Source organism: Trachemys scripta, chromosome 1 (genome assembly GCF_013100865.1).
Source record: "Trachemys scripta elegans isolate TJP31775 chromosome 1, CAS_Tse_1.0, whole genome shotgun sequence".
Taxonomy (NCBI): Eukaryota; Metazoa; Chordata; order Testudines; family Emydidae; genus Trachemys; species Trachemys scripta.
Window position 1 is genome coordinate 300,883,519 of NC_048298.1, and position 27,487 is coordinate 300,911,005.

The following is a 27,487-nucleotide window of genomic DNA, read 5'->3' on the forward strand; positions in this document are numbered from 1 at the left end:
GATTTGGAACCAGACAGATTCAGACTAACATGGCTACCCCTCTGATATATTTTAAGAACATTCACTTCTGCTCATTCCCTCTTCACTCATTAAATTCTTCTGGGTTAAGGCCAGTACTGTTAGGGAATAATTGTTGTAGAACTATTTGAAGAAATCAGTCTTGATGGATTTGAAGGAGGGTTTAGTTACTGGAAGGATTTGGAACCAGAATTCCCAGGACTTTTTACCCTGGTTGCTTTCTTCTTTTCTTTCCCTCCCCCAAGTGAAAATGTCGTGAGTTCCTTGGTTCTGGAATGCCATGTTCTTGTCCTTGGAAATATACTTCACAATGAATTCTCTTCTCAAAGGAAGCATTCAGTCTCTAGAGAAGTTTCGTGTTTTCAAAAGGCCATTTTGTGGATATTTTAATGAACATGAATACTGTACACAGCGAATCTGTGGCATGTGCAGCCAGCAGCACTGAAAGCCTTCAACTCCAGACATTCTTAAGTTTGCAAAACGAGACTACCCATGTGTCACTGACTGTGGTTCAAATAGACCATGGCACCTTAGCGGCAAATGGAATCAAAATCAGATCAGTTTTGGTGACATGTCTCAGAGCCACGTGAAAAATAAAGTATATTAATATTATTTAAACATAACTTGGGTAATGCAGACGGTGACTTGAATACACAAGCTTGAAAAACTTACCAGCAGGTGTTATGGTAGTTTTCGGTGCTGGAAGTAAACTCCTGCGGGGAGTTGCTGTGCTGGTTGATACCTGCAGTGCAGTCCTACTGGTCCCCTTGGGTAAATCTTTAGAAGGCACAGATGCCTTAGGAGGGGTTTGCTCTTCACTGCCAAAGTTTGAACCTGCAGGAGGCCAAAATTGCACTAATTATAAATTCATAAAAAATGTATGTAAGTTCTGGAGCATAGACTGAACTCATGTTTACAATATAACCTATAAAGGCATATTCTCCTCATTACTCAGAGGAATAATGGCTCTGTTACACGTATATTTCTCTCAATGCAACTGGTTATTCACAGGTAAAGGATTCCCAACACTGAATTTCTATTATGTTAAGTCTAGGCTGCTTTTAGGGCCTGATTCTGATAGCACTTACTACTGGCCTCCTTAGTGCTTACTACTGTAAGCATTTTTGCTTGACTACTGTGTATGGAGCCACCGATATTAGTAAGCAGTGCCTCTGGTATGTAAGATCAGAGCCAGAAGGCTTAGCACCTTGCAGAATCGAGTCCTTAATCAGCAAGGGTTTGTTACAATCAATTCTTCTGATCTTATACAGAAATTTGAATGAGAACATGAAAAGAAAAATCTGCTTTAATCAGCAAATCCTTTTCAATCACATTCTCATATTTAATCTAAGGTTGCCAAGGTTTCCATTTGATACAGACCTTTCAAAACCCCTGTATGTGTTCATTTGGCTTTCCTGTATTTGCCACCTAAGAAATAATTACATCCCATGCTCCTTGCAGATATAAGGAAATCAGTTTTTTTCTACATTTAAAAAAGTAACAGTGGAGTGTCTTATCTATTAAGTAGAAAGCCTAAGTGGAGTGAGAGATTACCGCATGTTTGGACTTGAACATTTGCAGAAATATGAAGCATGTGTTTGAAAAATGAGCAGACACTGGCAAAAAGACACAGAATTTCACAGAAAGGCTATAATTTTATTTTCATTATTTTAAACAGAGAGGAATAAAATGTTATTTAGGTATGGCCTGTAGGGAAATGATAACATTATTAAAATAGCTAGCATGCCAAAGTCTTCGGTCTTTTTAAGATGTAGGCTTCTTATTCATGCATAAAGAGATTCTTTTCATTTTCTTTCTGAACATCTTAGGATCTGTTATAAAAAAGGTGCATGTTTCAAAAAGAAAAGCACCTTTTCTGATAAAAGGAAAAACTGTATCACCCAGCTTTGAAAAAATACCTTAAGGTTTACTGTCCCTTTAAGGTGGCTTGCGTGCAGATCTTAAGTTAAAGGAGTGTGCCTAAAGTCTACATGAATTGCTACAAACACATTTAAAAGACAAGGTGGGTGAGGTAATATCTTTTATTGGACCAACTTCTCTTGGTGAGAGAGACCAGCTTTTGATCCACACAGAGCTCTTCTTCAGGTATAGGAAAGGCAGAAGGAGCTCTGTGTAGCTCAAAAGCTGGTCTCTCTCATCAACAGAAGTTGGTCCAATAAAAGATATTACCTCACCCACCTTGTCTCTTTAACATCCTGGGACTGACACCGCTGCAACTACACTGCATACTACAAACACATTTGACCTTTACTCAAATAACCAGCTACATTACAAATTCAAATTAAATCATCTACTGTATCGGAATGGGAGCAGAAAAACCACAAGCATGTAGCATCCATGCACATAATATCCCTAATACATTACACAGTTGTGTTGCTGCAGAATTACAGGAATTTTTCACCAGTTTAACAAACGTTAAAGATTATGGAGCTAATTCTCTGCTGGCAGAACTCCACTGACTTCAATGAAGTTACACCACCAGGAAATTTGGCCCAACCTGTGTAATGTCCACTGCATGTGTGCATACTGAAGGCTCTCCTGGATGTTAGTGATATTTTATTGGCCATGCTCTCATTTAATCATTTAACCACATGCTGCTAAAATTATTAACTATTCTTTGAAATGTGCTCACCTAGCTGATTTGGGATGATTTTTTTTAAGTATAGGAATTACCGCAAGAGGAAATATTTCTTGTTATTTGCAGAGATATACAGCTCAAATGTCCTTTTACTGAAGCCTCATATGTCTATCTTTTATTCTCTTATGTAAAATTTATTATACAGAGAATATTTCAATTTAGAAATCTGGCTAGCTTTCAGCATGGAAGCAATTCTTCTGTCTGAAGCATGAGATGCCAGGGGAAGCTATATAATCTATTCTGAGAGAGATCTTGCATTACAAATTTTATATATATATTTCCACCCCCCCCAGGTTTTTTAGTGTGAAGTGCAGCTGGCAACAAAAAGCCTTGCCCTTTGAAACACAAAGGAATAGGGCCAATAATTAAAGGATCATTACAGGCTGAGTGGAAAGCCACCTGAAATGTGATGTGATCATATACCAGGTATCCAGAAATGCCCAGTACCTGGAGAGTGATGTTAATGCCTATGGACATTTCCTGTCACATACACAGTTGTGCAGATAATAGAACAGAAGAGGAGCAAATACCCTCAGAATTTTTTAAATTATTTGTTCCGTTATTCATCTTTTAATAAGGAGATACTGAATTCTTGAGGATGTCAAGTTGAATGGCAAGATTTATAGATCCAATGTACCACGCTGAGGCCATTGTTTTACTTAAGGAACAATACATTTCATCTTGCTGTTCACCCAAATATGAAGTCTATACACATGTGAATGTGTGTGGGAATACATGTGTGCACAGACACACATATGTTTACATAATCTCAAGGCTGTTCCCACTGATGTCACTGGGGACAGGATTGGGCCCTCATTGTTCCAATCATTAGAGCAGCAGGGCTGGAATTCCAGCTTGCTACATACATTTCCGAAATTTTTCTTTTCTTTTAAGCTAACATTCTAAAGCAGAGAGTAAATTAAACCCCACTACTCCTCACCTCCTGAGAGGAGAATAATAGTTTCATTTAACTCAGTGCAGCCACTTACCTCGCGGAAGCAAATTAGATAACGTGATGACTCCTCACCTAACAAATTTTCAGTCAGTCATGACAGCACGTTTCCATCTATAGCTAATGAGTGACTCAATATTATTTGCTCTCTTAAAATCTTCCTATTCCTTATTTTTTTACTAAAAAGAATATACAGAAACAGCAAGATGTGTAGATGCATGAAAGGTGTTTCCACGGGATTACTTTGCTGTAACCTCCATCCTTCCTTGCCCACTCCTCTTTATACTTTGCCCTCAATTGTTGTGTCATGTGTAAAACTTAAGCCATGTCTACACTTACAAGCATACAGTGGAACCGCTGTACTGATACAGCTGAGCTCTCCCATTGACATAATAAAACCAGCTCAGTGAGTGGCAGTAGCTATGTTGGCAGGAGACGCTCTCCTGCTGACATAGCGCTGTGCAGATTAGAGCTTATGCTGACAAAATTTATGCCACTCAGGAGGGTGGTTTTTTCACACCCCTGAGTGACAAAAGTTTTGCCGACATAAGTGCTAGTGTAGACATGGCCTTAGATGCTAAGCTCTTCTGTGAAGCACCTGGCACATCTCGTGGGTGCTATAAAAGAAACAAATACACATATATTGTTCTTAATTATCAGGGCCGGCTCCAGCATTTCTGCCGCCCCAAGCAAAAAAAAAAAATCGGCAGCGGCAGTTCAGCGGCAGGTCCTTCACTCCTAGAGGGCCGCAGGTGCCGCCCCTCTCCTTTGGCCGCCCCAAGCAACTGCTTGTTAAGCTGGTGCCTGGAGCCGGCCCTGTTAATTATAGACCAGCATGATGACCTTGGGGGAGAACACTTCCTGAGTATTAACAATGTGCTGAGTGGCTAAGGGCCTTCTGCTATACTCCTGGTTATCGACTCCTTACTGCAAGTCATTGATCCCTAAGGATTCCTTCTTCCCTTTCTGTGGAAAAACATGTGGAAGATGAACAGATTTGTGAGCCATCTGGGGAGTCATGGCTGCACCCCACCCATCCTTCTACAGTGCAGGGCATGTGGATATATGGAAAGGTCAGAGGTGGGCCAAATAGTGTAGGCTAGGGATTTAAATGAAACGGTGAACCAAAACCAGGTTCCCAGCCTGATACACAGACAACAGGCTGTGCGCCTCACAGTTCCCTACCCTCATCCTGGCAGCACAGTTAGTAGATTGGTTAGATTTCTGTTAGCCTTTAAAAGCGGCAGGTTTTTTTTGCACATTTATTTTTTTTAATTTACCAAATACCAAATGAAAAAAATTAAAAAGCACGAATAGTCACATACATTTTTTAGGCAAAAAAGTCACTGGGATTTTAAAAAAATCCTTTGTTTAACTTGAAAGAAATTAAATCATTTTGCCAAGGGAACATGTTGCTTTGCCCACACCTAAGTCTGAGCAAAGTTCCATTCTTGAACGGTAAACAGTGCAGAAGATTTTGACACAGAAGATTTTGCATGCAAGACTGGCCAATGGTGAGTGGGCTAGCATAGTGACAGCTTTCTTTATCTATATTTGTTTTTCTTTATCTATATTTTTTAGTGTCCTACAGTTTCTTTCTGTCTGAGAACTTGGGCAGGAGCTATCAAAAAGAGGCCTGTGTCTGGCAATATTTTGAACTTTTTTGATTTATTGATAAATAAAACATGAGAAGGTACAAGAGCATTTGGAGCCAGTCCTCTTCTATGGCTCAGTGTCTCATGAGCTGCGTGAAGCCTCTTAAACTGAGTATGTTTCCGGATCTTCACAGTAGGTCAAGCATCAAAAAAGGCTAGGTCTACACTACCCGCCTGAATCGGCGGGTAGAAATCGACCTCTCAGGGATCGACGCTCTTACTCCACCAGCGGAGGTGGGAGTAAGTGCCGTCGACGGGAAGCCGCAGAGGTCGATTTTGCCGCCGTCCCTACAGCGGGGTAAGTCGGCTGCGATACACCGAATTCAGCTACGCTATTCGCGTAGCTGAATTTGCGTATCTTAAATCGACCCCCCCTGTAGTGTAGATGTAGCCAAACTGTTTTGGCAGTGAGCTGGGAAATGTTAGTTACCTACTGCAGCTATAATCACACCCAAGAGGGAAACACAGAGAACGCGTCTGCATACATGCATGTTCAGTGAAGCTCTCACCTCCATCCAAAGCAGTAGCCGAAACCCTTCTGTATTAACATTTCACAGACACTACTTGATGTCAAGTTTAAAAACAACAAAAAGTATGTGTAGTTGTTATAGGCAGGATACCACATAATAAAGAGTAACACTACTTAGCACTTATATAGCACTTGTCATCCATATATCTCAAAGTACTTTACAAATAGGGAAAATGAGGCACAAATGGGTCAAGTGACTTGCTCAAATTCTCACAGCAGGTCAGGGGTAGAGATGACTATAGATAGCAGAGAAAAATCATGATCATCAGAATGATTTAAAGATGAACATTCACATGCAACGTTTTGGCCTGATTTTCTATCTGGGCTTTACCAGGTTATCCTTTGGTGCCCACAGTTTTGCTACAACAAATATTTGTAGGTGCAGTTTTGCATTTGTGGGTGTAGCTCAGGTCATTTAAACACTTTATTTGCGGACCCAGTCTGGTGCTTAGGGTATGTCTATACTACCCGCCGGATCGGCGGGCAGCAATTGATCCAGCGGGGGTCAATTTATCGTGTCTAGTCTAGACACGATAAATCGACCCCCGAGCACTCTCCCATCGACTCCTGTACTCCACCTCCGTGAGAGGCGCAGGTAAAGTCGATGGGGGCGCGGCAGCCGTCAACTCACCACAGTGAAGACACCGTGGTGCGTAGGTCTAAGTACATCAACTTCAGCTACATTATTCACGTAGCTGAAGTTGCGTAACTTAGATTGATCCCCCACCCCTTCCCCCCCAGTGCAGACCAGGCGTTAAGATACTCCACTGACCTAAATTGTACCTGCAAATAATTACAAGGAGAATAATGGTGGTTAGCTTTGGAAAATCTAGCCTTCTCCTCCCAATGAAAGGTATGTCTGCAGTGTTACTGGACCAGAACCACGATGTCTTTTGAGACTTCTTCACAAATAAATAACAGTGTCAAACCATGCAGATGTGAAAATGCAAAAAGCAAGACTCAAACCATTGAGACCACGTCAGAGAACAACAAATGGTTGTACTGTGACATGCTGCATAACTCAATGGGAAGGAAAATACTTCTTATCCAGTAACGATGGTCACTAGGTACAACATAATAAGGTTTCAAAGATTACAGAAAAGATGTTATGATAACTTACAGTCAATGTCTGGTGCTCTGAGTAATAGTCTGAGCAGGAAAATTCCTAAACCATTGTGAATAAGCCAGTGACATTTAAAACAAAAATACAAGCAACATATTTCACTAGCTTAGATCATTTTCCTGAACTTTAATTATTAAGCTGTCTTCTTTACTTATGATTTCTTCCATATACCTTGGCAATCAATTTGTATACTTTAATGATAAGCTGCATAATTTGTCAGTTTACTTTCATATTGCATTAATTTAGCAGTTTTCTTTTCAGTTCAGTCTTGTTTAATTATTGATGCATACAATTCTTTTTACATATCCACTTTCATACATTTCCACTTGATCTGAAGCTATATAATTGATCAACATAATATGAATGCATACTAGTCCATAAGGGTTAACCTTTTTCCAGCATAGTACCAATATAGAACAGATTATTAGTCCAGCTAATTGGCCTTTGCTAGCAGCCAATATCTGATATTTCAGAAAAAGGTGTAAATCCCACAATGCATCAGGCCAACTGTGTAATGGGTCATTGAGAGTAGTGATGAGGTGACAGATTTCCAATCTAGCACATGATCAGTTCATACCAAGAGGCATGAGGACTGATATTCATAATATTTTTTTTAACCTAGTTGAAAATGTTTTTATTATTGCACTTTATTTTACTGACTTCAAAGTGTACTTTTGTTCCACATTAAAACAAACTAACATATTTTACCAGTGCAACTGTATAATATAATGACTGTAGTATATTGTTTGTCTACAGATATTCACACACACACACACACACACACACAGGTCAGAATTTTAAAAAGAACACAACACTGAACATTGGAATCTGATTTTCAAAAGAGCTCAACCTATTTAGGCTCCAAATAAGTAACCAAATTTTCAAAAGCTCTCAGTCAGCACATGGTATCACAATGGGGTGCTGAGTGACCTTGAAAACCTAGCGCTAATTTTGGGTCCTAAATTGGAGCTGAGTTTTTTGAAAATTTAGGCCCAGTTGGGGCTCCTGAACAACTGGAAATCTGACCTTGGCCCCACATTAATAAAACATATCACAGTTTAATCTGAAAAGTCTGGTATGTTTCTAAACCATTGAAATGAAACACAAGAAGAGAAACACTTTCAGTTACTCTATTTCTATTTTACAAGTGTATGTTTATATAATTTATTTGGCTTTCCCAACATAGACATACACAGAAATAAAGAAGGAAAAACATCGACTGTACGTATCAAGTGCTGATCCTGCAACATGGTTTGTGCAGATGGACCTCTGCACCTGCACAGACCATCTTGCAGGATTGGGGCCTTTCTTTGATGGAAATTGTAAAGCCCTCAAATACTTCAGTAATGAGAGTGGTATAAGCAGACATAATGATTATTTTAGCTCCATATAGATCAGGGGTTCTCAAACTGGGGGTCGGGATCCCTCAGGGGGTCACCAGGTTTTTACCTGGGGTGTCACAAGCTGTCAGCCTTCACCCCAATCCCCGCTTTGCCTCCAGCATTTATAATGGTGTTAAATATATAAAAAAGTATTTTTAATTTATTAAGGGGGGTCGCACTCAGAGGCTTGCTATGTGAAAGGGGTCACCAGTACAAAAGTTTGAGAACCACTGATATAGATGGTGCCTAGAGGTGCTGTAGCTCATAAAGCCAGTTTGCTAGCTTGCTATATTGCATAATGGGTTTTCTTTATTGGTTTGATTCATATTATTTTGTTATCACATCCTAGTATTATTGAGTCATCTTATTTTCTTGAGTTTTGTTTATGTTGAATTCCAGTATGTACTATTCATAATACTTATTCGTGGTTATTCGTGCCTGTAACACAAGCAACCTACAGGCCTATATCCTGTATGATTAGCTAGAGCAAGTCAGTATGAGTGTTTGCAACCTTTGGCATAGATAAATGGCCTACCAGTCGCCCCCCTTTACTTTGGGGAAATGAATGGGGAACCGAACAAAGAACTGAATCTGTTTACCTTAGGTCTGGAACAGACTGGTAACCGCAGGGCACACCGCAGAACGTGGAAGTCAGAAGTAAGGCTAAGGGTAATGGTTTCGGGAATGAGATAATCGATATTAATACATAAGAATATATGTCAGAACATGTTAACCTAGAGTAAGTGTACCCGAAGATTTATTTGGGTGAGGAAATAAGATTTGGGCATGGTAGGTTGGGCCTGGATTAAGGCAGTGTAGGACCCTATAAAAGGGCAAACAACCATGCAGGGTGGTTGCTTTTTCCTATCTTCTATCAAGCTATCAGCTCAGCTTTCCAATACAGCCTAGCTACTCAACACTCAAGGCTGGGGCATGCCAGATACGAGGCTGGTCCTCTGTCTCCTACTACCAGGTCTTCAGGGAAGGGTGTGAGTATGCTAGTTGAAGTAGTCTTTATAATAGAGATGTTACCATCAGGGGTCATAGAAGTGTATTACTTCTTTGTGACTCTGTGTTCAATAGCATTTATTGTTCTTTCATTCATATTAATAAAGATCTTATCAATTTAGTATTGTCCTCAGTGTAAGTGTCCTTGCCACACAACCTGAGAGTCCTCACATGATATTGAACTCTCTGTATTCTCTAACCCTGTAACCTGAATTGGGACAAGAACCTAAAATATCTTCTGATCAGACCAGTGGCGAGCCATAGTAAACAAGCCCATAAATTCAGGTCAACAGTGCCTTTTCCAGCCAGCACCCCGTTATGGCTGCGGGTAGTACAATGGCAACTCTGCCTCAGTTTCCCCACTCCAGCAATGAGTCATTTGGCCCTCTGCTGGTGGCTTTCCTCTATCTGGCTGGGTCATTTACACTCTGTTTTCTTCCAGGGCAATAGAGTCAGAAAGAAAAGGAGCCCAATGACCCTAATGAAGAGTTGATAATATCAGGCCCCTGCAGAGTCCTGACCCCTTTCGCTCCAAGGGGGGGTACCTATCCCCTTTGCTAGGGATCATATGGAAACCAGGCCCGTCCACTCCTCTGGGGTCCAGCCAGGCAATCTGTGTTAAGCAGCTGGGAGCAGTTCGTTACATTCCCTTGCTACCTCCTAGGGCTGCTTCCTACTTTGCCTCTCTGGAGGCCTTTTCCAGGCTCATATTCAATGGGAGTTAGGTACCTAACTCGCGTAGGTGCTTTTGCAAATCCCATTAGGTGCCTATCTGCATCTTTAGGTGTCTAAATACCTTTGTGAATCTGGCCCCAAACCCCAACCTGAATCTGTATTTTACAGTTAAGGCCCATCTGTAATAGCTACCCATCTCTAGCAAACTTACAGAATAAAATGTCATAGAAGAGAAAGTCCATAGAGGCAACAATACTAAAATAAAAAGTAGATAAAAATCTTGTCATGCACCAGGGCTCAAATTGTCAAACAGTTTATTTAGCTGTGAGAGGTTTTATTTTCCCATATGCTAGATACCCTGCTTTTGGTTCTGCAACAGTGAAACTGACTACATTAAGCTTACAGAGTTTTGCTGTTTAAACAACAACATTTCCTCCCCGCAAAAAAACATTTCAACTTCCTTAATCAAACTGAATTTTTCTTTTAATAAGTTCTTTCACTTTGGAGGTGCTTGGAAGAAAACTGCAATTTGAAAAGCTCTGCAAAATAAAAAACAAGAGCAAAACTGGTGCTTTAGCTGATTATTATTTATAGGGAGAAAGCAAATACTTTCCCATGGGACCTGTTGAAAATCTGCCCCATCAAATGTTTGCTGAAAACAATTGCTTTAATTAGATTCCTTTGAACATGATCTGGTTACTTTGCAAACCAGCAATGCTAAACACTGTGACCCAGTTTAATACGTTTTTCAAAGTTTGTTGCAGATATAATTATGCTTCTATGAACTAGAATAATCTAAAACATTTGATGCATAATATTTTGCGGTGAGTAAACAGACGTTAAATTGCAGATAGTTTGCAAACAACAATTCTTACAAGTCCATGAAATAAAACTTGCACTTAAACAACAGAAGTTAAATGGACTTTTTTTTAAATTTATTGTTCTATTTTTAACACTTTTATAAGCAAAATTACTTAAATTTTCTGCTTCTTAAAAGAAAGCTCAGACATAATGTTTACTTGTTCCTTTTTGCCCTGGTCTTGTTCTTCCTATTCAAAAGATGTCGGCTGGGTTACTGTCTTGAAATGAGTAGCCTTCTTTTATTATAAGAAACACTAATAAATAACAAAATTTTACTAATTAATAATATGCAGGGTCACCTAAATGAGGCACAGAGAGATTAGGACACAGATGCTCAAAGGTATTTAGGTGCCTAACTCCTACTGATTGTAATCCAGCCTGTATTATTTGGATAGGATTTCAATGGGAAAGGTGCATTCATACTTTGAGGAGCTGGGTCTAAATGACTTACACAAGGTCACACAAAATCAGTGGGAGAACCAGAAACAGAACATAGGAACAGGAATAGGATACAAGAATCTTGATTTCCAGTCCTGTGCTGTAAGTAATAGCCACAAATCACTGTCTGCCCATGTACCATAACAGTAATATTATACTACATACACCTCTACCTTGATATAACGCTGTCCTCAGGACTTGCTTTGATCCACCGGAGTGCGCAGCCCCGCCTCCCCGGAGCACTGCTTTACCATGTTATATCCGAATTTGTGTTATATCAGGTCGCGTTATATCGGGGTAGAGGTATATTATCTTCATCCCCTGTGCAAAGTCAGAATATCTGAGCTTTTGCAAAGGTCCTCTGGATATGTTGAGAATGGACTCCTTCTATTCCAGATACAAACCAACTAAGGTTCATAATAATAAATCACATTATAGAATGTCCCACAGCTGCAGCAATAAAGAACCATGCTTTGTGCTCCACCTCTCTCACATAACAGGTAATTTCTGTCACAGAATCATGTCATGCATCACACAAGCATTAGGTGTGGGTACTGAATGCGTAGAATCCATGAATGATGCTCCCCTCCTCTGCAAGGTGTGAATGAGGGAGCTGAAGAGTGGGTTATCATCTTTGTAGTTGTGGACTCACTGGACAGTCCCTTGCTTCTGCTTTCTGCATTACTCATGAGAGATCAGTCACACATTGGAAGAAGTACTCTATAGTGCACTAGGGGGACATGGAGTAGTTCCTCAGCATGGCCTATCTGTCCCTTGAAAAGTGAAACCACTAACATTCCACTGTCTTCAGATCTATCCATACCCTTAAAGAAGAGGGACAAGGTTTCATCTAACTGGTAGAAAATCTTCAGTGCTTTGTCTTCACAAACCCTCCTCTGATCCTCAGATAGACAAATGACAATTTAAAGCATGTATTGTAGGGTTTCTCAGGGAACTGTTATTTAATATCTATGTGCTTCATGCATTATATGCATAACACAGCAAACAGTGAAGACTTGAATCAAGAAATCATTTTCCTGATCTTTGTGAGCAAACTGGTACAGTAATTCCACAGCTCTACACTTTGCTCACTTACACATATCTTTAAATTAAAAGTTAACTCACGGCCAATGTATGGCGTTGGCAGCTTCAGGCCCTTACACAGCACATGATGAAAACTGTTTTAGTGCCTATTCTATGGAAAAACACAATTCTGAACCTACAATGGATGATAAGGGGCTGACGTCTGCCAGTCATGTCTGGAAAGGAGTACTGCGTAACATGTCAAAGTTCAGTTTATATAGGAAGGATGTATTGTTTTCCTGTTTGGTTTGTTAAATATGAAAGGTATCAGCATGACTTCCCAGAAGATTAAAATCCTCTGTTCAGAGATCAAGTACACAGCCAGACATCCAAGCGCAAGGTTCCTTACGCTACCTGCCCAATGTGCCTTAACTCTGAGCTAGAAGGATCATCCCAAGAGGATGAGACCTATTTCATTTTCATCCAGTCCTCATCCCTAGGCTGAGACCAGGATGCCAGTTAGTGCAAAGACAAGTAGTGGCTTTTGTTATAGCAACAACTGTCCATAAGAAAATGGACTGAGGCCACTAACTCCGTTTACTCAAGCCACTGAAGCACCATCAGAAAGTAATGACTTTTAGCAACTGTCAGTAATGGGTAGGATTTGAACAGATTACCATTAGCTGACAGGGCTTGGTGTCTCATTACAAGTACCCTGAGGAATCCTGTCTACCAAAGGAAAAATAAGAATGGCCAGACTGGGTCAGATCAATGATCCACCTGCCCAGTATACTGTCTTCTGACTGGCTGGTGCAGGATGCTTCAGAGGGAATGAACAAAACAAGGTAATGTATTGAGTGAACCATCCCGTCATCCTGTCCCAGCTTCTGGCAGTCAGAGATTTACGGACACCCAAAACATGGGGTTGCATCTTGGCTAATAGCCACTGATGGACCCGTCCTCCATGAACTTATCCAATTCTTTTTTTGAACCCAGTTATGCTTTTGGCCTTCACAACATCCCTTGCGAATGAGTTTCACAGGTTGACTGTGCGTTGTGTGAAGAATTACTTCTTTTTGTTTGTTTTAAACCTGCTGCCTATTCATTTCATTGGGTGAAACCCTGGTTCTTGAGTTATGTGAAGCGGAAATAACACTTCCATATTTGCTTTCTCCACACCATTCACGATTTTATAGACCTTTATTATATCACCCCTTTGTTGTCCCTTTTCTAAGACGAACAGTCCCAGTCTCTGTAATCTCTTCTGATATGAAAACTGTTCCATACCACTAGTCATTTTTTTGCGATTCTCTGTACTTTTTCCAATTCTCAGATATCTTTTTTTGAGATGGGGCAACCAGAACTGCATACGGTATTCAAGTTGTGGGCACACGATGGATTTATATAGTGGCATTATGATATTTTCTGTCTTATTATCTAGCTCCTTCCTAATAGTTCCCAACATTTTGTTAGCTTTTATTATTTCTTTTTGTTTGGCACAGACTTGCCAGGTGCACTAGCTTCAGTGAGGTTTTTGTAAGAGTGCATTTCTTTCCTGAAGGACCCATATAATGCATCATTATATCTTGGGCTACTTTTACAGTAACCGTGCATTTATTGTTAAATAAAAGGCTGTCAAAAAATCAAGAAAATTTTAGTCCACTCACAGATTCTCCCCACTGACCTGTCTGCTGGATTATCTGCCTAAAACTAAAACATTTGGGGTACAAGAGGAGATCACAATTCCAAAGATCGTCATTGGCTGCTGGAGCTAGTGACCAGATGGAACATCTACAAAACAGCCATTAATCTTATCCTGCTGCATGGAGCAGTTCGTAGCCAGGCTTCAATGAGTAATCCCTTTATTTACTAGGCACTTTTGATATGGTATAACATCACTGACAGCCAATCAATCAGAAAGCTCCAGAGTTTTATGAAGTTTATAATACTGTATGTCATAAAATCTCTCAAACCTGATAAAGGGATGGTGCTGTGCTCTAGAAACAATTATTGTTCAGAAGGAAACCTCCAGCCTATTCCAACAAGCATTCGGTCACAATGTTTTTACATTATTTGGTTTGAAACTGAACAAACTGTCTCCGTCATTCCTGTGTGTCACATCCTTATTACATGGTGCCAGAAGAAAACTTGAAGATTGATGGTGATTCTGCTAATAACTCGGGGGGTATTGTCACTCTGAGTTTACACGTTAGGAATTTTTGCCATTTAGGGACAATGCAAATGGAACATCAAATAGAAGGGTGAAATAGCATACAATTTTATCTTGAGAAGAACATTTCCTCATTTCTCTAAAAGCTCAGATTGAATATGAAAGTATGCCTAACACACATACAATCATGGTGTCTAGCTGGAAATAATGCACTTTCTTAAATAGCACCTAACAAAATCCACCATGCAACAGAATAAAATGACAAACATTAAGGGGCCCCAAGCTGCTCTCAAGCCAGGACCCAAAGTCTATGTGAGTTGCATCTCATTATTTATTGTTTACATTGTGATATTAACTAAAATGTACAAGGCACAGTATAGACTGAAGGCAGCATATGGCCTGTAGTAAATACTCCCTTTGCCCAATTACTGTCCATTTTAGGTGCAAGGATGGTTTCTTTTCTTTTTCAAAAGATATATTCTTCTGTTGTTTATGTGCACATTGCTTGGCCAAGTGGCATTCAATGCATCATCCAAGGAGGAGAGGACAAAAGTGACTGCATGTCACCTTTATATGTATTTGATCCTGGGGAGGACTGGAGGCCAATTCAGCCTTCCATATAAATTCAAATTGCCTCAAGGTTACTCTATCTTATGCTAGCTGGGTAACAACCCAAGGGTCGCTTACACCAGCAAGACAGCACGGAATGTCCCCTTCTCTGGGGCATACCTTCTGGCAGGAGAGGAAGTCAGGAAGAGGTGGTGTAGACCTTGCTATAAGCTAGCCAGAAAATCTTAGCTGTCCAGTTAGGCCAGCTTCACATTCCTTTAGTGTCACTGTAGACTATGGCCCATCAAGAGGGGATGAATCCCCCGCTATGATCGTATAAACAGACGTGAGCTGAAAGGCTTTTCCGAAAATCTAAACTCAAAAAGCATTTAAGATTTAACGTTACTATTTAGTTAGCCTTAAAATGACTGATAAATGCATTTTAAAAAACAAGCAGGAAGGATTTTTTGGTTTCTTCCTACCAAAAGCAGAGGTTCTCGGCTAACACAATGCTCGGTGAAGGATTCAGTGTTTGCAAAATTGGGAAAGGATTTTCAAATAAGACATTTGGTTTGATAATTTATTTGTAAATTCAAGATTACCCACTTGTTCTGTTCCAATCCAGTCCATCAGGAGTGAAATGGGCCCTCTGAGGATTTAGTTTCTTAGCAAGTATTTCTGCATTTATAATTTTAAAAGCATTTCATTTCAATTATTTAGTTTCTAAAGTCCATTACCTTTGAAAAACAAGGTACTGATGTTCCAAGGAGGCATCTATGTAATTACAATCATCCTTACCACAGCTATTTTTTCTTAATTAGGATATTTGCTGATAAATCCACTTCCCCATCTCCAGCATGTAAAAACTGAACTATGGTATTAACCAGGAATATCCGATTAATTTCACCTCTGTATGAATCCTGCAATAGTTAAGACTTTGAGGAGACTATTTAATGGAAGATTTTTAATCATACGTTTAATACATGGGTTATTAAAATGGAAGAGCTTCTGATTTTGCTCAATTTAAATCCTGCTAAACTTTTCATTAGGATACGTACAATTATTAACAGCATCAAAAACTGGGGATCAAATTATGTTAAGGAAGCACAAAGAACAGTCAGAAGTATAATTAAGACTGGTTTGTACCAATAAAAAAAATTGGTATCGTAGATTTGTTTAACTATGTCAATGTTAGCAAAGGAATAGAAATTGTGAGATGATAAAACCAAGCTTCGCTCAGTATATATTTGTAATTCAAGTATTCCAGCTTCAGGAAAAGTCTTCAAAGCATATGGGGATGCTATTAACAAAGGGCTCTTACCACAGTAAATGCATTACAGGGGTCTTGGGGCAGTATGACTCTGCCAGGATCCCCTTGAGGAGATTCGCCTTTATGATGCTGGCAGACCAGGTGCCAGCTCATGTCAAGGCCCCGGGCTTCCCCAGACACTGACAAATGCATAAGCTGGAATCAGTCTGGCTCACCTATGTGTTAGTGTTGTTAAAACAAGTATTAGATTTATAAAAATGTGTTTAGGCTTTATGAAATGCTAGTAGGATGCTGCATGTATTAACCTTACGTATAACAGCTATACCCCACATTATAAGGTAATATTTATATGTTTGCTTGGTAACTATTAAAGTAGTTGTTCTGAAACTGTAAACCCAATCAGGAGAGAAGCATTACCAAGTGAAAAATCCTAGTTTACCACAAGAGATGTCATCTCCTCTCCAACAAAAGAAAGGCCCATAGACCTCAGACAAGCCATTGTGGAACATCAGTGGACAAAAGACTTTGTTGATTGTTCCCCCATGCCCATCAAGAGAACACGTGCACAAGAACTTGTCCCATCAGGTTGAACTGTGGGGGAACAGAGTAAAAATCCTTGTTAAGAAGAAGACGACATTGTTATTTCTATGCAGCTTGAACTATGAGGGGTGAAGATTTCTAAACATAAGCAAGAGTTCCCCAGTGCTTTGCCTGGGTTATCCCTAAAGAGCATAGAGAGCTTGCATATTACAGCAGATTCTATTACACTTTTGAAACCTAAGACTGTAACTCATGTGTGTGTGTGTATGTTTACCTGCTTTAACCTTGTAAATAACTCTCATTTCTTTTCTTAGTTAATAAATATTTAGTTAGTTTATTATAGGATTGGCTACAAGCGTTGTCTTTGGGTTGAGATCTGAGATAGAACTGATCTGGGGTAAGTGACCGATCCTTTGGGACTGGGAGTAATCTGAATATTGCTGTGATTTTTGGTGTGAGGGAAGCAAGCCTCGTTGGCAAGATAGACCTGAGCAACCAAGGGAACTGTCTGTGACTCCAGGTTTAGGCTGTTGTAGTGCCTGAGGAGTTCACACTTGATACTTGGTTGGTGAAATTAAAATATAGAACTCACAACCAGTTTGGGGTTTGTGACCTGCTTAACAGTCTGCCCTGAGGCTGGTACTCACACTTGTGAGCCCCTCCAGACAGCATGACACCTTATGTTGCTCTGTCAGCAGGGTAGGGTTTTATTGCCTCTTTCCCATCATGGAATAGGCCTGAAGGCCTGCCCCAAAACTTATGGATCCTGGGGGATCAGCAGGAGGCCAGAGTCTCTGCAGCAGCAGCCATCTGACCATTAGCAACATGCAGTGTTGCTAACTCTTCCAATTTTATCATGAGTGTCATGATATTTGGTGTTTTTCTTAAATCCCTGGCTCCTGGAGGCATATGATTAAGTGGGAATCTGAGTTTTCATTTAAAAAAAAGTAAGGGGTTTAGCCCTCATGGTTGTGGCCTAAAGCTTAAAAATGCGACTTAAGTGCATCCTTAAAGTTCTTCATTTTAAAGAAACATTCTGGACAGATGGGGCTCAATAGCCATGGCAGACAGGCCACCTAGGAGAAGGGACTCAGATTTCAAACCAAGAATGACATCCAGTTTGTAAAAGTTGTACCTTTCACAAAGACTCTATGGGTATTTGTCTTCAGGGAGTACATCAGTACAATGGTAGGGCTGTCCCCTGGAAGCAATGCATGACCACCTCCCTGGAAAACTGGAAAATGGGGAAAGCCTACTGCATTCTGGGTGCATGTGGCTAAAGAAATGAGTCTGAGAACTACATTTGACTTCTCTGAATGTGGGAACAATGACTGGGAAATCAAGTGAAGTAACTGAGATATTTAAAAGAAGACACGTGCACATTGCCTGCATACAAGAAACAAAATGGAAGGGATCAAAATCCATGAACATTGGGAGAGTTATCAGAGTTATCATGGCTCAATCAAGGAGGAATGGAGTAGGAATAATCGTAGCAGAAATATTACAGGATAAGGTAGCAAACATCCAAAGGAAGAGTGACCAGCTGATGCAAGTTAGAGAACTGAGCAGAGAACAAATATTTAATGTTATATGTGGAGACACACCACAGGTTGGTTGTATGATTGAGGAAGGAGGAGGAGGAATTCCAGATAGCGCTGGACCAAGTGATAGGTGAAGTATGACAAGCAGAGTACTTGATTATCAGAGCAGATCTCAATGGACATGTGGGAGAACACAATGAGGGCTACGATGACTGTCATGGAGGATGAGGCTTTGGAACCAGAAATAAAGAAATGTTAGTTAGCCAAAGCCGATGGTCTGATTGTTGCCAATACATACTTTGTGACAAGGGAAGAGCACTTAATTACATACAACAGTGGTGCCAACAGGTCCCAGATTCCAAGATTACTTCCTGACAAGGGAAGAGATGTAAAAAACATTAGAGACTGTAAAGTCAGCCCAGGAGAGCAGATTGCAGAGCAACATAGATGGTTTGTAATGGACTTCTGTGTGAGAAGGCTAGTGGGAGACAAAAGATGAGGTATGGAACACAGACTAAAGTGGTGCAGGCCCGTTGATGGGGAAGTTAGTCTGAGATTTAAGGATGAGGTTCTACGGTGGTTGGACAACAACCAAACCAACCAAAATGACACCAGCAAGGTTTGGGGGAAAATATCCAGACATATTACACAAGAGCACAAGCTATCTGTGGCCAAAAGAAAGGAAGGAAACATCATGGCAAGGAGACATGACAGTAGTCCAGTGAAGTGCAGGAGGCAGTAAAGGAGGAGAAAAAAATTAAGCGATGGCAGAAAGTAAAAATGGCAGAAAGTTATGAGGAAATACAAGCTGGTAAAGAAAACCATAAAAATAGCAGTTACAGAAGCTAATGGTCAGGCATTTAAAGCCTTATACACAGAACTATTAACAGAGAGGGGGGAAAAGAAATATATAGCTCAGCCAATATTAGGCAAAGAAGCATAGAGGACTTGGGGGCTGTGAAGTGTGTCAAAGATGAAAAGGCAGGAGCATTGATGGCAAACGGTGAAATCATTAGGAGATGGCAGTGATTTATGAGAAATTGCTCAATGAAAACAAAGTGAAAAAACCATTGAGGGAAGTACGAGCAAGCAACAAAGTTACAAGACCTATCATCATGCTGAAGAATCAGACATCCTAAAGATGATGAAATGGGGGAAGGCAGTGGGCCTGGACAATGTACCAATTGAGGCATTTAAAGCATTAGACCATGAGGGAGTGGTGATAATGACAAACCGTTTCAGCTTAAGTCTCCATCTTGGAAATTGCCTGACAAATGGAGGAAAAACACATTGGTTTCTATCTTCAAGTGTAAAGGAGATGTGCAAAAATGTAGTAATTGCTGACCCATCAAGTTAATTAGTCACATGATGAAATGGCGGGAAACAATTATTGAGAAAAGACTTTGGGAGGACCTGGAGTATCAAGTAAGTGACAACCAGTTCAGGTTTATGCCCAGAAGGTCAACAATGGATGCAGTGTTTGCAGTCTGAATATTGCAGGAGAAGTACAAGCAGAAACATAAGGAATTATAAGTAAGTGTTTGTGGATTTACAGAAGACTTATGACAGAGTTCCCAGAGAATTGTTGCAGTCGTGCCTTCAGTCGCACAATCCGCTGGAGACATACATTCAGACCATCATGGACATGTAGGAGAGTAGCACAACAGTAGTGAGAAGCAGCTGTGGCTACATTGGTCATTCACTATGAAAGTAGGCCTATATCAAGGATCAGCCTTAAACCCGTTCCTATTTGTAAGGACACCTTGACTCAGGAGATTAGAAGGGGACTCCATGGAGTATGCTTTTAATCAGTGACATTATATTGTACTATGAAGATAAATATGAACTGGAAAGGGACCTATGACTATGGAGGGCTGCATTAGAAGAAAATGGCTTAGGAATCAGTTGACAAAAATCAGAACACATGCGATGCTTCACTGAGAGGGACAACCAGAACCCAGTACAATTACATGGTACAGAGTTAAAGTCTGTGCAACAATGTAAATACCTTGGTTTAGTGTTGAGCCACAATGAAAATGTGGCTCTGGATGTTAGAAGCTGCATGAAGAGTGCTTGGAGTAAATTGAGGTAGTTGATGGGAATTCTCTGCAGTAAGATCATGCCAAGTAAACTAAAGAGCGAAGTGTGTACAATCATGAATAGCCCAGGCATGATGCTGGCCAGTGAGGAAGAGAGAAGAACAACTACTTCACAGAGCCAAAATGAGAATGCTCAGGTAAGGTGGGTTAGACGAGAGCTGATAGACTATACAATGAAACAGTTTGATGCAGCCATGATGAAGGTAGCCCCCATCACAGAATGTTGGAAGGAATATTGACTGAGATGTAAATTCCACGAGACCAGAGGGAGGATAATATACACCAGTCCCAGCTACCTATTCATCCACCCTTCCAAGTCCTTTCCCAACCCCCACAGATCCTTGAAGCAATGGTGGGCGTCCATGGGGAGTAGGAAAAGCAGAGGTAACTGACTGCCCCTTCCACATGGAAGCAAGGAACTTTGTGTGTGGAGGGACTACTGACTTCAGAGGCTACTGGGTCCTAGAGCACCTAGGGCTTCATGGTTAATAATTATCAACCCAGTATGGAGTCTGAATCACAAGTGCAGTATGCTTTTGTCAGTCTGTCCTGCTTCAAAGATGGGAATCCATATTCTGCACTAGTTGAATTTTTCCTAGGCTGGAAGTGATGGAGGGACACACGTTTGTAACGAAGTCCATATCTGAGAGGAAAGCATACAATCCACTGGACAAATGGAGAGAAAAAAAATTCTGACACTAGCAAGATCTATGCTGCCTCTATAACATTTGAAACCTGAATGATAGGGACTCCAAGAAAATGAAGTAAACAAAGATACTATTGGATTTGGCCTGATGCCACCTTCTCCTTAAAGGAGGAGTTTAGGGATTGGACTACCATAGTTTGGTCACAATTTTCAAGTGAAGGTATCTTGATTGACGTTCAGCATTTAATGGTCAAGAGCAATTTGTCTTCATACACCTCTACCTCGATATAACGCTGTCCTCGGGAGCCAAAAAATCTTACCGCGTTATAGGTGAAACCACGTTATATTGAACTTGCTTTGATCCACCGGAGTGCACAGCCCCGCCCCCCCGGGGCACTGCTTTACCGCGTTATAGCCGAATTTGTGTTATATCGGGTCGCGTTAAATCGGGGTAGAGGTGTATGTGACAATTCCACTGAAATCAATAGGGGCTTAGCAATGGGCTACTCAGTGTGAGAAATGGTGGCAGAATCTGATCCTATGTGACCTGGGGCAAGTCAGCCTCACTTCTGTGCATCTCAATTTGTTCCTGTGTCAAATGGCGATGATAATTCCCTCCAATCTCCCAGGAGCACTCAGAGGATTAATTAATGTAAACTGCTTTAATTGTCCCTGGATGAAAGGTGCTATGTAAATGTAAAGTACTATTATTAAGCAGCATTTAAGAAAAATAAGAAGAGATACAGATAAAATGACAATTTTCAGTTGTGCCATTCGAATTCTTGTAAATGTGTGTCAAATTACCCCCAGCCAAGCTGTTTCAGCCTTAGGTGTAATATTGCAGTGGTAATTAATTAATGAAACCCACCTTTATCTTGAACAGCTTTCATTTTTAAACAGTATGGCAAGTACTGCTGTTTGCCTAGAGAGGAGAAGACATGCTATGCAATGAGTAATTCATGGGTTTAATAGGAAAGGAATAAATTGTTTCTTAAAATATTTATAAAATGCTACTAGGTTTCTATCTGCCAAGGACTTCTCAGAGTAAAATGCCTTCAAAGTCATATTCCTGCATAAATTGGATGAAAACTAACCCCCACCATTGTATCAACAATATTTTAATATACAAATAATATTGCTTTAAAATGAAAGAAAATTCTGAAAAATAAATTGGCACGAGGGATCTTCACAAGATATGATATAGAACTGGACTACTGTATCAGGGAGAAGTAGCGCTCCCTGCACTTATTCCTACAACTTGATTGACCCTATTGTCCTATCTATCATTTTATCACCCCCATCTATGAAAAACGGAGAAGAGATTGTGGGGGTTGCTGGGGTGGTGTATCTTGTAGAATATGAAAAATTCTCCTGGTCAAGTCATTTTCTGGAACAACAAGGTGAGCTATGGCAAACTATTTTGCTTGCAGAATAATCAATTTAGAAGACTAGGATCCATACTAGAAGCCACCCTCTTTCAGACCAGTATTGCCCAAAGTATGCCTTGGTTCCCTGAGAGTGTTGGTGGTGGGTGTCCAGTGAGTGTGTGGCATTTACATTATATAAACATGGGGCATTTTTCACTTTACAGTGAGCAGAAACCTGATATCTAAATAAACACCAATATCTCTTGAGTTCAGGAAACAACCATGTATTATAGCTGCATAGTAGTGTAGTGAAATGGCTTTCTGTGTGAAAGTAACAGTGAATGATGTTACGCTCTAGAGGCTGACCTAAACTGAGGATAGGATAAAGGACCCACTACTACTGTTGCTAGCTAAAGAAGTTTTCCTTTTGTTCAAATGGTAGAAGACGGTTGGATTTTTATTCGAAGGACCAGGATTCCAGTCTCACATCCCCAGAGAAATAATAAGAACATAAGAACAGCCATACTGGGTCAGACCAAAGGTCCATCTAGCTCAGTATCCTGTCTTCCAACAGTGGCCAGTGCCAGGTGCTTCAAAGGGAATGAACAGAACAGGTAATCATCAAGTGATCCATCCCCCATCACCAATTCCCAGCTTCTGGCAAACAGAGGCTAGGGACAGATTTTGTGTGTGTGTGTGTGTGTGTGTGTGTGTGTGTGTGTGTGTGTTCTTGATATATTAACTGTGTTTGTGGTTTCACCACATGGATTTTATACACTGGGTATGTGAGAGAGAAATCTTTGCATAAGGCTAAGTCAAATGGAACCAGAAACAGTAAGGACATAAACACAATAGCTTTACCAGGCTACAGCTCTCTAGTCTCCGTCACCCGTAAAATAAGCTAGATTAGTAAATGTAACACACACAATCTATGACTTCCTTCCACCAACCACACTTGCTACTGCTATGAATATATGGTTAGTAGCAGAAAACAATCATGTTGTTATAAGACTGTCCTGCAAATATTTATAAAGAACCTTTCGGAGGAGGAAAAGGGAAAAACCCACAAGTATTATTTTATTTACTGGCATGTAGGTGCACTTTAACTTCCCTGTACTAAATTTTCTGAATTTACTTTCTGTGCCCTTCCTCATCACCATGTCCCCCCACATAAGGACAGGCAGAATCTAGCCCTAAGGGTTTGTCTACCCCGAGCAGCAATGCACGCTAGAGAAGTGTGATTTCTAACACGCACCAATGTGTTGTGCACTAACTGGCCCATGTAGACCTGCTGGTGTGAACTAAAAGTTCCCTAGTGCACATGAATAAAGTGCGATTTCATTTCTACATTAATGCACCAGGGAACTTTTAGTTCATGCCATCAGGGTCTTCAAGGGCCACTTAGTGCACAACACATTGGTGCACTTTAGAAATCACACCCCTTTAGTGCACATTGCTCTATGTAGGCACTAAATGGTTAAAATTGTCTTGTTTCACACCCTTTTTTCTTAGTGCTCTATTTTTGGTAAACATTTTACAACTGTTTAGGCATCAGATTTCCACACCAGGCCAATCTATTCATACGACTCTTCTCACAGAAAAATCAGTGGGATTACTTGGAGAACAACATGCTGTTCAATGAGAGGGTGGCCGAATTCGGACCTAGATTTGTGGGGGTTGGGAAAGCTCATATTGACCACTTTGCTAGTAATTTCCATAGGGAGTCAAAGTTATTAATTCAGATACAAGCTGGATTAGTGATAACATACCTTCTTCGGAATATCCTTAGAACAGAGGTCGGCAACCTTTCAGAAGTGGTGTGCCGAGTCTTCATTTATTCACTCTAATTTAAGGTTTTGCGTGCCAGTAATACATTTTAATGTTTTTAGAAGGTCTCTTTCTATAAGTCTATAATATATAACTAAACTATTGTTGTATGTAAAGTAAATAAGGTTTTAAAAATGTTTAAGAAGCTTCATTTAAAATTAAATTAAAATGCAGAGCCCCCCGGACCGGTGGCCAGGACCGGGGCAGTGTGAATGCCACTGAAAATCAGCTTGCGTGCGGCCTTCGGCCCGCGTGCCATAGGTTGCATATCCCTGCCCTAGAAGCTTAAGACAGCCACTCAGAATGTTGCTCTTTAAAGTGATCATCAGCACAATTGGTGTTTCAGTGTAAGTTCCTACCATCATGTAGGACTGTCAGGCTAGCCTAGTGGTTATTTGCTACCAGTTGGTCAAACTCTTGCCATTGGTTATATGTTCCAGGCAATGAGGTTTCTCAATAGATTACACAAGGACAAAAGTGTTGTACCACAACTTTTTGCCATGGCATTACAGAAATTGCATCATTCCAAATGTCTCCATGTACATGATCCTTTCTTTTGACACTATTGTGTCAATATCAAAATATTTGATCAGGGAAATAATGAAGATATAGACTTCAAGGGCAGTTCTGATGATCCTCAGACAGAATATATTGCAGTGGACACCTGGAAAACCTAGGATCACTATTTGGGTTGGTAGAATGGAAAAGACCACAGGCAGTTTGTATGCGCACTCTCATAGCAAACAATGGTACTAAGGGATGAACTAAGCATCACTGAAATGCATCTAGTTGAGTCCAAAACATGTTATGCACTTAACCCAAAGCCATGGACTAGTATCTGAAGAGGTGTAACAGAGAGAGGTCAGCAACAAGCTCTCAGATGGTCTTTCATGAGTGGAAACTCTAAGAAAATTTGCCTGGCCACTGTTGTCTTTTGCCTGAAAAGAAGAAACAGTGCTGGCCATGTAGGACACAGCTGGAGGTAACATTATGTAATGTAAACCATGTCTCCTACGCAAACTATGTCTATTGTTAGAAGGATGTTAACAGAGTTCCATTCTATCAGGATCCCAAGCTTTAAAATATTCAGTAGCATGCTGGCAGCTGGGTAAAGCCAATCAGCCTCAGATTGCATGAGTGTTGGCAAAGCTTTCTTCTAGATTTACTTGGCACAGCTGCATATCACTCTGCTGGGTTTCACTCTCACTTTTGTTTTTCATACAAACCAAAAATATAATGGGATACCCAGAGCGGATGGCGACTATCAACAGATGTGGCCAGACATTGACAAGTGAATTTGTTAGACTTCATAGTGAAATCCTAGCACTTATTACTTGTGGGTTTCAATCAAACTTTTTGAATTCTCTTTGTATTCCCTGGAATCATGAAATATCACAAAGTTTTAGCAAAAGATTCCAGTGAGCTAGGAAAAGTTTCAAGTTTGTAGCACAACATGAAACTAGACAAACTCGACAGATGCGCAGAAATTCAATTGAAATAGGAATACAGCCCTAAATGAGGACATTTCCCAATAAATCCAGCCATCATAAATCTTGCTATCAAAATGAGAACTATTTATGTGAAATATATTAACTTAACCACTATATGAATCCTTCAGAAACTAAGACTTTGAGTGGATTACCAAAAGGGAAGTGCTTTCAGCCAATGTTTAATAGATGTCTTATTAAGTAAAAGCACTTCTGACTGTGTTCAATTTGATTATGACCTGAAATCAACCTCAACTTGCCATTCGGGTTTGTCAAAATTGTTATTAAACTCTTTATGCTTTGAAACAATCACTTCGGAAATAAATGATTACTTTTAAAAACATGCCTCTGTCACAATGTAAATATGTGGTTCGCTTAGTCAGACTACCTCAACCTGGAGGACTAGATTGTGTTGATGCTCATTTCTTAGAACCATGACTATCCAAAATCCGTGTGTGTCTGGGGGGGAAAGTCGATCTCCCCAAACTCACTCTTCTATCTCTCTTCTAAGCAGCCACTCAAGCAGCCTTTTGTAGATTGTAAACTGAAATGATTACTAAGCAGTAAACTATGTACACATATGCTTTATTCCTTTATTTATTTTTATTTTCTTCCACCGTGTGTTTTAGTTTTCCAGGAAAAAAAGATTACGCCAAATTAAGTAAAGTAATGACATTTTGCAACTAAATTAGATTATTATGTATTATTTAGTGTTAAACGACATACTTAAAAACCAAGTTAACAGGTAAACAAATTAAGCATACTTACGCATTAATATGGGAGGCAGATTTGCTACCCTGCTCTGCTTCCTAGTAACAATACATGGACAGACACAGATGATAAAGCAAATGTTACCATCATCAGTTGATTGGGTTTTTCCACATTGAAGATTTAGGCCAAGATTTTCAGAAGTGATTTTGGGTGCTCCAATGTGACACACCTTAAGAGGTCTGATTTTCAGAAAGTGCTCAGCACCCACCCCCTGAAAATCAAGTCCCTTCAAATTATCTCAAATTGGGCACTAGTAGATATTTTTGAAGATCTTGGCCTTAGTGTACCTCTATCAGGGTCTATATGACGGAGGTAACATTGTATGAATATTTTATATATAAAATAACTAGCTGCTTAGCTTTGGATTCATATACACTGGTTCTTTTCCTCTCTCTTAGAAGAGATGACTGGCTTGTGGTCAGCTGGAATGAGACCAATGAAGAGTCTTAAGCCTTGTCTACATTTGTGGCAGCATGTAGGGTATGTGCAGCTACATGCTGCAGTGAAAAGCAGACTGTGTCCACACTGCAGTGGGCAGCTACATGTGGCAGTGAAAGGCTCAGGCGGGGGAGGCAGTGGAGAAAGGCTCCGGCAGCAGGGAGATGCTGAAGCCTTTCCCCGCTGTCTCCCCCTGCTAGAGCCTCTCCTCGCTGCTGGAGCCTTTTCCTGTAACGGAGTAAGGCTGAGGCAGTGTAGACTCATAGACTTTAAGGCCAGAAGGGACCATAACAATCATCTAGTCTGACCTCCTGCACATTGCAGACCACAGAACTTCATCTGGTATGTCTTTACTCTATTCATCTAAACAGTGCTTCATCATCTACACTGCTATTTATACCTTTAGTAGAGGGGCATCCAGTTTACGTATTCTACACACCACTATAAGTGTAGACATAG

The 27,487-nt window shown here is 40.3% G+C and overlaps 1 protein-coding gene across 4 annotated transcripts in view; it reads right to left on the bottom strand.

Annotated features, from left to right (window-relative positions):
• Positions 1–27,487, bottom strand: part of MTUS2 (microtubule associated scaffold protein 2) — a 491,119-nt gene that overhangs the window by 150,068 nt on the left and 313,564 nt on the right. For all 4 annotated transcript variants that reach the window (XM_034758688.1, XM_034758689.1, XM_034758687.1 and 1 more), the window contains one exon: positions 691–852. In XM_034758688.1, the coding sequence (XP_034614579.1) occupies positions 691–852 (162 nt within the window). The remainder of the gene's footprint in view (positions 1–690; positions 853–27,487) is intronic.